At 55.3% G+C, this 9,918-nt stretch overlaps 1 protein-coding gene across 1 annotated transcript; it reads right to left on the minus strand.

The window, feature by feature from the left end:
- Positions 1 to 3,411: 3,411 nt before the first annotated feature.
- MID1IP1 (MID1 interacting protein 1) lies at positions 3,412 to 6,038 on the minus strand. Its single transcript, XM_084265047.1, has 2 exons — positions 5,893 to 6,038; positions 3,412 to 5,442 (listed from the first exon to the last, which is right to left on the minus strand). Exon 2 carries the CDS (start codon positions 5,294 to 5,296, stop codon positions 4,802 to 4,804), a length of 495 nt encoding a protein of 164 aa, XP_084121173.1. The 5' UTR covers positions 5,297 to 5,442; positions 5,893 to 6,038; the 3' UTR covers positions 3,412 to 4,801.
- Positions 6,039 to 9,918: the final 3,880 nt, after the last annotated feature.

The following is a 9,918-nucleotide window of genomic DNA, read 5'->3' on the forward strand; positions in this document are numbered from 1 at the left end:
TCTGTCACTGCGGGTCAAATAAAGGGGGAAGGGGGAAGGAATATTACCTTTTATAAGGAGTGTTGATTCTGGCAGTTGGCAACCAACAAAAAGATCTACAATTACTGCACTCCTATTTGCAAATTTCCTTTTGGAAAGGAGTTTATTACTTCATTCCTTAAAACTAATTTTGACCCAAACTTGTCATGCAAGTTTGTGGTCTGGAAGGAAAATGATTTTGCAACATAAGAACTAATGAGTTCAGGTGTTTCTGCTTGTTTAGGGGTGACACCAACAAACAACAGAGAAGAGCTAGCAAAGCCAGGGCTGCTTGGGCAGTGCTCACCTTGCCTGCACTCCCCTCAGAATTTACAGCAGGTTATAACCCATCACGCTTTCCTTTTCTCCCCCGTGTGTACTATCACCTGGGATCTTTGAGCTCTTTGCAATACAGTACCTAGTGCACCGGTAGCTAGGTCTGAATAATCAAAAGGTACAATGTTTAAAGGCATGAATAAGTAATTTTTAAAAAGCAGCGCTTCCAGACAACCCCCTCCCATACTCAGCTCTCCAGGGAAGCAAGTCCGAGGAGAAAAGCACTGCAGGCTTTTCCCCAAAGAGATAAGCCGCGTACCAAAGCCACAGGCACGGAGATGCTTTCGATTCCTTTCTCTCTCTCTCTTTGTTTTCCTTTTTTTCTTTTTCCCCTGGCAGAACAGGGCGCAGAGCATAACTCTACAGTAATGAGAACCTGACATAACCCTTCCGTCAGGCCACTCGCCGTACTGCATCTTTCGGCAGAGCCGAGCCAGTGATGACTCATGTGCCTCGGTGCAAGAGCCTGGGGTGAGGGGGGGAAGAAGGGGGGGTGAGGAAACCAAACCACAAAACGCAATCTTGATCTATTTAAAACTTTCTGTAAGAAAAAGCTTTCAGAAGCAACGTAGTAAGATGACAGCCGAGCCTGACTCAGCCTCATCTGCCCCCATCCACCATGCCCTGACCAGGGCCTGCCCTTTGCAGCAGCCAAAGGGGCTCCTGCGCTGTGGGAGAGGCTGAAAAGCGCAACCCACCTGGCACAAGGGACTGCAGCAGGTGGGTCTAGTCTAAATTGGTAAACCAAGGCACCTTCATATGGATTTCAGGCTTTTAATCTGCTCCCGAGGCAGAAAGGGATATGGCAGCCCACCTCTGGAGGGGAATGGAGAAAACCTGAGTGTGCCAGAGGGAGAGATAGGATTCCTGGAATGCACACATCATCCGGCACAGACCTGCCATCCGTCCAGGACTGCAGACAGCCATCACAGCAGCCTTTGAAAGGTTGTTCTTCCCACGGGACTCATTGCCCATCCCCGACGCCCTTATTTTCAAACATATATATAAATACATACATATATGCATGCCTTGAGACAAAAGCTTGGCTTTCCTGGCCCTGTTTGGCCTCCTGTTCTTTTGTATACACCAAAATAAGAGTTGACTCATAAAGTATAATGACACATACCGGGCACTTTTATATATTAGCTGATGAATCCCACGAGCAGCGTCCTTGAGTCTCCTTGGCTGCAACATACCTTCTGCTGTAATCAATTTGTAAGTGCAAACTGTTCCGAATCTCATTATTTATTACTCTTCTAATGTCTGCCTTCCTGTATATCGAGTCTATTTCGTTTAAGCGAGCTAAAAATGGTAATTGGTGCCACACAGTGCATCTGTACATTCTCCCAGATCGTGCACAGGCAAGTTGTCTTTTCGTTCATGCCTGGCTTGGAGATAAAGCCACTTATCAAGGTATTTGACATCATAATGATAGTTTTACGTTAGACTGATGTCATTTGTCATTATCACTTAGAGGTATCAGAATCACTTTAGCAGAGCAGACTAAAGGTTTGCTGAACTCCGGTGTTCAATCAGGAGCACTTGAAACGATACAGTCCCTCAAAAGAAAACCTAATAATAAACCTAATCGTACTTCATAGTGCCCCTCATGGAAATTTTTCCAAATTCAGCATCTATTGTACAAAATCTGAGTGTCCAGACTCCACAACCTCCTCTTTGCTCGCTGCAATATCAGGCGTCAGCACTTCCAGAATCGCCCAAGACCACCCCACCTTTTAGGCCAAGCTGTTTTCCACAGCAGCCAAGTCCCATCCTTCGTCCTTTGCATGAGAAACAACATCTTTGGCTTTATCTGATCCATTTCTTTTCCCACCTGCACCATGAGATTGCTTTCTTAATCCCAAGAGTCTCGATCTTCTCCCATGACCTTGAGCTCTAACGCAGCTCCTGGCTAGGAGGTGATGGTGTCCCTTCTGCTGGTGTGCACATCAGCAGTTTTTGCTGCGGGTGAACTGGGGTTACTGGGCTGCTGCCAGCCATGCAGCCAGGCACCCGCATGGGAGCCACGTGCGGGTCAGTCACCGCTGCGACACAAACCCCTTGAGACACACCATCATCCCTCCTCCTCTTACCCACGAGGAAATGTCTCCTTTGCTGCTGTTTTCAGATACTCTCCCACCGAAACATTCCTCTTGCCCTTTGTTAGCAGGCAGGGGGGATGAACACCGTGTTCATGGCGATACCACACGGACGTAACACTATGTTCCTGATGCCCCTCATCATCTACATCAGCACCGCACTGCCTCTTGCACAAGACTGAAGAAGTACCCGTCTAAACCCATACCTGGAGAAGTTACTGGGAGTTCAAAAGCAGCACTGCTGAAACTGCCTCAGCTGTTTTGGCCTGAGGATTAACCAGCACTCCCGAGCAGAGCTGCAATGTGGTTTTCAGGCGGCTGAGTGCAAGGCAGGAGGGAGCCACGCAGCCGAACTGGTTCCCCTCTCTCACCCTTGCTTTCAGAAGAGAGAAACTTGGCCGTCCAGCAATAAGGCCCTGCATCTCTGTCATTACGTTAGTTACACTAGGGCAAAACCTGCGAGTTGACATGTTAGGAAACCAGGGTAATCCCTTCCCTGGCTCCTTTTTTTTTCCCCTCTGGCGTCTTCCCAAGATGGGAGGGGAAGAGGAGTTAAAAACATTACGAAAAGAGCAAGCATTGCCAAGCTAAAAATCATTCAGCCTCACGAAAGTTCTTCTTTACCCTAGAAGGGAAAAACCTTCTAAAACACGTATTTTTTATCATCTGCATAGGCTGATTTTCTTAACTATACAAGCATCTGCCAACTAGCACCATGTTTGGAGTGCTCATGCTTTACTACAATGTTCTAACAGTTGGGCTGAAAAACAAACTGCTGGGGAATATTTGAATTCAAGCAAAACTATCCTTAAAGCTGAAAGAAAAGTTATCCTCTCATATTACTAAGAAAAACAATCCCAGAACAGCCCACCAAACCAGCCCTGAATCCAATGACAATATTACAGAGATGACTATGAACTTGTCACTTCAGTGCCTGGGAAGAAAACTTGATACACTATGGAAGGCCGTACATATTTATTAAATGGTTATCTTCTGTAATACGCACACATTGTATTATAATCAGTAAGTACACTTTCAATATTAGAATGCGATATAGGCACCCAATTCCAAGGCACATTACTGCAGCAAATTAAAAAACCCCAAACAAAAAAAAAAAAAAAACACCAGAGAAATGGAATCAATACAAATTGGATAACAAACCCGATTAATCCCTAATATCCAAGGAGGGTTACAGAGGAAAGGACACGCAAGAGAAAGGGGAAGCAAGTATCCCAGACCTATTCAGAAAGAGAGAGAGAAAAGAACCAGAGCTGCACACAGTACATTAAGATACTTCCCGAAGAAAAAAGCAAGTCATTCCTAGGCTTTGCTCCAACCTCCATGAATCGCTGCCTGCAAAGTAACCATGACTCCATCTTCTTGGATTTTGTTAAAGGGGCACAGACCTTCACACTAGCGTTCATGGAGGGCAACTGGACTGTCTGGATTGGGAGCAGCACACTGAAACTCAGGCCAGGGGTACAGTGCAGTTCTTACAGTCACTCATCTGTTTCAGGTATGTAATCATCACTACCTAATTGCTCCCTTCAGAAAAAACAAACCAAAACAAAAAAGAAACCAACAAAAGAAAAGAAAAAGCGACAAAACCCCTCTCTTGCACACGCAGAGATTTCTGTGTCTAGTAAGGCACCTCTGGAAATAACTTAAAACAACGTAAGAATTCCAGATGTTAAAAATACCGTTTAATTAAAAGAAACATAAATCATACCCAAAAGTTTTAAGTCACTTTTAGTCAATACATTTGCATTTATTTTAGAATATACTCTACATCTGAATAAAAAAAAAAAAGTTTTAAATAAACTCCAGTACACGTACAACCGTGGGACCCTCCATCCGTCCCACCACAGAGGGATGTGATGCTCCTTAGCCCACTGGGTCCCCTTCCCTGGGTAACAGAAGCAACTTTAGGCCGGTTTCGTCATGTTCATCGGCTTTGTGCTGAGCCTCCTACCTGCCAGCTACACCATCACCCTAGTAGTACACGTGCGGGTTTGGGCTCCCCGGGCCGGGGGGAGGCACCGCAACCACCCGTCCCACACCGTGCAACGAGAAAACAATAAAATAAAATGGAAAGGAGAGGGGGGAGGGGGGGAAATAATTAATAAACTAGTATTGATTAATTTACATCTCTCTCTCTCTCTCTCTCGCTTGTGCGTTGGTAGAAAACCGGCTGCAGTCCTGGGAGAGCGCAGGGAAGGCTGAGCTCCGGGCGCAGCCCTCCGCCGCCGCGGCGGCAGCAGCAGCAGCAGCACCGGGCGGGGACGCGCCGCTCCCGCCGCCGGGCCGGGCTCCCCTTCCCCTTCCTCCCCTTCCCTCCCCCGCGGCGCTCACTGCCCCCAGCTGCTGAAACCGATCTCCTGCTTGTATCTGTTGGTGAGGACGTTGGCCTTGCGGGTGAGCTTGGAGAGGACCGAGTGCAGTCCGCTGAGGTGGTAGTGGAACTGCTTCTCCAGGTCCTCCTCCCCCTCGCCCTCCTCGGCGGGCCCGCCGCCCAGCTTGTCCTTCTTGCGGGCCGCCTCCTCGCCCGCCGGCGGCTGCACCACGCCCCACTCGATGTCGTTGCGGATGGACTTGAGCAGCATGTAGTGGCTGTACATGTCCCTGCGGGAGAAGTAGGCGCCGGGGTCGCCGGGCGGCAGGGCGGTGTCCCGCGGCGGGCAGACGGCGCCGGCCGCGTCCAGCTCCTCCAGCAGCAGCGGCACGTCGCGCAGCAGGCTGGGCACCATCACCGTCTGGTCCATGTTGTTGACGGCGCCGATGAAGCGGTTCATGGCGTTGAAGAGGGAGTACTTCTGGCTGTACGAGTCGCAGATCTGCATCATGCCGGCGGGAGGGAGGGCGGGCGAGCTCAGCGAGGCGGCTCGGACCGCGGGGCTCCTCCGGCGGCGGCGACCTCCTCCTGGCTCCTTACCGGCACCGGCCGCCTTCCGCTGCGGGGTGGGCTGGGCGGCTGCTCGGGAGCAGAGTCCTGCTGGGAGGCAGCAAGCACCGGGTTAGGGGCTGCTCTCTCCCTCCCTCCAGCCCGCCTTCCAGTCCCGTCCCGTCCCGTCTCCTCCCGCCGGCGCCTTCTCCTCCTCCTCCTCCCCCACCGCCGCCTTTATCCTCGGCCCCAAATCTCCTTTTTTAGGCTTCCCTTCCCCATCCCTTCGCCCTTCCGCCCTCCCTTCCCCCGGCCGGCCTCCCGGGGTGCCCGGTGCAACCGCAGAGGCTTGCTGCTGCCGCTCCCCTCCGTACAGAAAAAGAAGAGGTAAAAGGCATTAAGACCCCAACCCCCATCCCCCGGGACCCACGCGTAGCGAGGCGCTGGAGGGCGGCCGAGGGGAAAGCAGCCCCGCGCCGCGCCACGCCGGTGAATTGAAATTCACGCGGCCGGCGTGACCCCTCCGAGGCACCGAGCCGCCGCAGGGGAGGCACCCACCGTGGTCCGGGACCGCCGCGCCGTCAGCCCGCCTTCGCCCGTGGCCGCGCTCCCATCCCCGGCGCGGTATTTATAGCGCGTATCTTAAAACAAGGTGTTTCCCCAGTGCCACCCCCCGCTCAGCGCCGCCAGATAAAGGCGGCGGGCGGTGGCCGCGCCGCGCCGGCTCCGCCTCTCGCCCCGTACCGGGGGAGGGCACCGCGACGGGGAGGGCGCCAGGACCGGCCGGGCCGGCGGCACGCATCGCCCCGCCAGGCATCCCGCTCCTTGTGCGGGGCGCGGCGGCCGCGGTGCAGGAACTGCGGCGCTGGGGAGCCGGGCTCCCCGGCACCTAAGACAGGGGACCGGCGGCTGCAGACATGCCCCCCGCACCCCCCATGTCCCCCCATGAGCGTCCTCCTCACCGCCCCGGGGTGGGGACGGCAGCGGGGGGCACGGCGCCGCGATCGAGAAGTGCTTCAACACCACCACCACCACCACCTCTCCACTCCCCTCCTCGCCTCAGCGCCGGGGCAAGCGGCCCCGAGGCACCCGGCGCCGGCTAACCCGGGGGCCGCCGCCCGCCCCGCGCTGGAGGGGGTGGAAGGGGGGAAGCGAGAGGCGCGGCCGCGCCGGCCCGGAGTGGGGGGGAAGAATGATTGACAGGGCAGGCGGCGGGGACACGCGGGCCCCGCGTGCTCTCCGCGTTCGCCCGAGCCGCCCATTGGCTGCCAGGCGCGCGGCGTGCGTGACGGCCGCACCGCCCGCCCTCCGCGGCTCCGCGTGTTCCAGCGGCAATTCAGAGCGTGCGGCCGGGGAGGCCGGCCGGGCCGCAGAGCGCGCTGGCGCTCGGCCGGGATCGCGCCACCGCCTCCCGCCAGCTCGCCGCGGTCCCCCGCTGCCCTGGCTCGCCTCGCCTCGCCGTGCCGTGCCAGCCCGAGGGGGCAGGGGGGAAGCCCCTTCCCGGGCGGCCTTTGTGTGCGGTCCAGAGCTGCGGAGAGCCGCCTGGCAGCGGCCGCAGGGCGGCCGGCATCACCCCACGGCCTCACCTCCGGGCACAGCCAATCGGCGGGTCGTCCAGCGCTCCGGCTCGGCCACCCTCTGCCAATCAGTGAGCCTCGGCGGCAGCCAATCGGAAACAAGAACCCCCTCCCACACACCGCCACCATCCCCCCCCCCCCCCACCTCGTGCGGCCCTTGTAACAGGCGAGCGGGCTGGGAGCGCCGCCGTGGGTCACGTGGGGCAGAACGGCTGGGGGCGGGGGGGAAGCCGCGCGCGGGAAGAGGGAGGCGGGGTGCGTGTGTGTGTGTGTGTGTTGTGAGCGCGTTGCCGTGGCAACGGACCAACCAAGGGGCGGAGGCGCGGGCACCGCCGCTCCCGCCCCGCCCCGCCCCGCCGCCGGGGCGGCCAGGGAGGCTGCAGGGAGGCGGCAGGGCCGCGGGCGGGGTGCCCGTGCGGGGGTGACCCGGGGCACACCGGCCTGAGCGGCGCTGGGCGGCCTCTTGCTCCGGCTGTGCCGGGAGTCGCGTCTCTGCGGCTGAAGCAGCCCGGCTCGAACCCGCGCACGGGGGCACCGCGCCGCCCTGTCCTGCGCGGCGGTACCGGAACCGCGGCCCGGGCACCGGCTTCCCCACAGCCCCCCGCCCCTCTCTGCTCCCACCTCTGGGGTCAGCGCCGTAGGCTGGGCAGGCCTGTGCCCGACCCGCTGGCCGGGGGCGGATGCTCCTGCAGCCAGGCCGCTCGCAGCCGGCACTTGGCTGTTTTTTCCCTGTATTTTTAGCTTTCGCTTCCTTATGTTCGGATGGATTTGGATGTGCAGCGTAAATGTCTCTGCTGCCTGTGATGTGTGTCATTCGCACAATCCCGGGTAGGTCTGGTTGCTCCTCGGTTAGAACGCGATGGAGGAGCGCGTCTAACAGCAGCTGTGCCTGGCTGCCCTGGCTGTGCACACGAGGGGAAAGGCGTTTTTCTTCCCCCCTGGTTCTGGCCAGGCCGGAGCCAACCCCCGCAAGCAGCCAGCCCAGGGGAGCTGAGTTAGCCCGGGCTGTTTCCACATCATCTGACATCACTCCCCCATAAGAGGGGCTGGTTGAAGAGGGGTGCTGCCGGGTGCAGTCTGAGTGTGCCCAGGGTGTCAGGTCGGTCCTGTCCTTGTGTCATGCAGCACTCTGTCATTCTGGGGTCAGTAAGGTACTCTGTTATCATGGTGTAAGTGAAATTTGCCACGGGCAGTTACTGTTCCCCTTTTGTGGTGCTTTTGTCAGCAAACTGTCCTTACCCCAACCCAGGAGGCTACGTCTGTTTCTCTTTGGGAGTGAGCCAGTGGTGTGTGGTGCTCAGCCACTCTTTGGGGCTGAACCACCACGCTCCCCAACCCTTGGTAAGAAAATATGATCCTATTTGTAGTACAAACTTTTATAGGCAAGCAGCATTTGCTTAGAACAGTTCCTCTTCAGAGCGATACGATTATCATGGCCATGTAGCTCCTGGAACAGGAAATCATCTGGAAACCTCAGTACCTCGTGTCCTGAGCAAGGAGGAGGCTTGCGCATTCACAGTCCATAGGAAGGTGTAAATGCTTACTTATTGCCCAGCACCGGGTTCTGGATAAGGAAACCAGAATGACAACATGCAGCAGGAATCTTGATCCAGCCCCTCAACCAGCATACAAGCCTGGCAGTGTGGGGGTGAAAACGCCTTTACCCTCGAATAGACTTGGTACCGCTATGCAGGGAGGAAGGAGTCACCTATAAATTACTGTATTAGCTAAAACCCTTTCATTTTCCCTGAAGGGACTGTGAGTTGGTGGTGTTCAGCCTTTTATGGACAAGGTCCTTCTTTCTATGACTGACCCCTGAAGAACAGGCGTCCTTCTAAATAGGGATAGTTCCCTGAACTATCAGGGGTTCTTCTTCAGGGAACCACCCCTATTTAACTATTACCGTTGCTGAGCTATTACTCGTATTAACTCTTTAGCTTGGCTGTACATCGGTACTTGGCCACAGCAGCACAAAGGTTCCTGCGCTGAAGGCTCGCTGTAGCAGTGGTGCTGCTGGTGGCCCATCTCCTCCGGTGATGTTAGCAGCTGTTTTTCAAGCAAAGACAGATGATTCTGCCAACCTGCGTGGGTTTTCGTACCGTTTGCGCAGCCTACCTGAGTTCTCTCTTCAGTGGCAATGGGATAACAAACCGCCTTTGTTAGCAGCTTTCCCAGGACGCCTGCTGGCACGAAAGAGGTGCCACTGGCACGTTGCAGACCAGCGATGGCTACACTTGGGCGGATAGGAAGTTGTTCTGCTGCACAGTGTTTGCAAAATAAGATGAGATCTCGTGTGGGCGAAAAGTGATAAATATGTGCAAATATTTAGTGCTGCATTCTGAAGCCTGGGAATGCCATTCGGGCCGGCCTTGTAAGAGCAGAGTCTCTTGGGAATTTCACTTCCTCGCGTAATTTGTTGTCACTGTGACACGGCAGATTAGAGTTCAGCCTCGGAAACTGCGGGCTGTTTCTTTCTATCCCTATTTGACACACATTTTTGCTCAAACCTATGAACTGCTGCCCTCGTTGTTGGGTGGCAGTACAGATGTATGCGCTTAGCGCTTCCCTGTTCTCCTTTCTCTTTCCGAAACGGAGTCTGGTTGTACCAAACCCTGAGCCGAGCAAACCTGTCATTTCTCATCCAGAAGGAATGTATGTAAATGGACCATCGTAATTGATGCCTCTCTGCGAGTTTCATATAATCAGCCCTTATAGCTTAACGTGCTAATGAACAGGGCAAGTAGAAATCTAATATGTTAAAGGAATGCAGACCAATTTGCCCGAGTCCTGCTGAGACCTGTGGTATAACTTTTGCAAAGGCTTAACTCGTCTCCCCTCTGTCTCTCACACAGCCGCCTTTCACTCCCATTTCTGTCGGTCCCCTGCGAGTGGAGTGATTCTCCAAAGTGGGTAGAAACCTCCGGGAAGGCATGCGGAAGGGGTCGGGAAGAGGACATTTGGAGATGGGAGCAGCAGTCATAAATCCCCTTTCCCTCTGGCATGCATG

This window comes from Gallinula chloropus, assembly GCF_964237585.1.
Source record: "Gallinula chloropus genome assembly, chromosome: 1".
NCBI lineage: Eukaryota > Metazoa > Chordata > Aves > Gruiformes > Rallidae > Gallinula > Gallinula chloropus.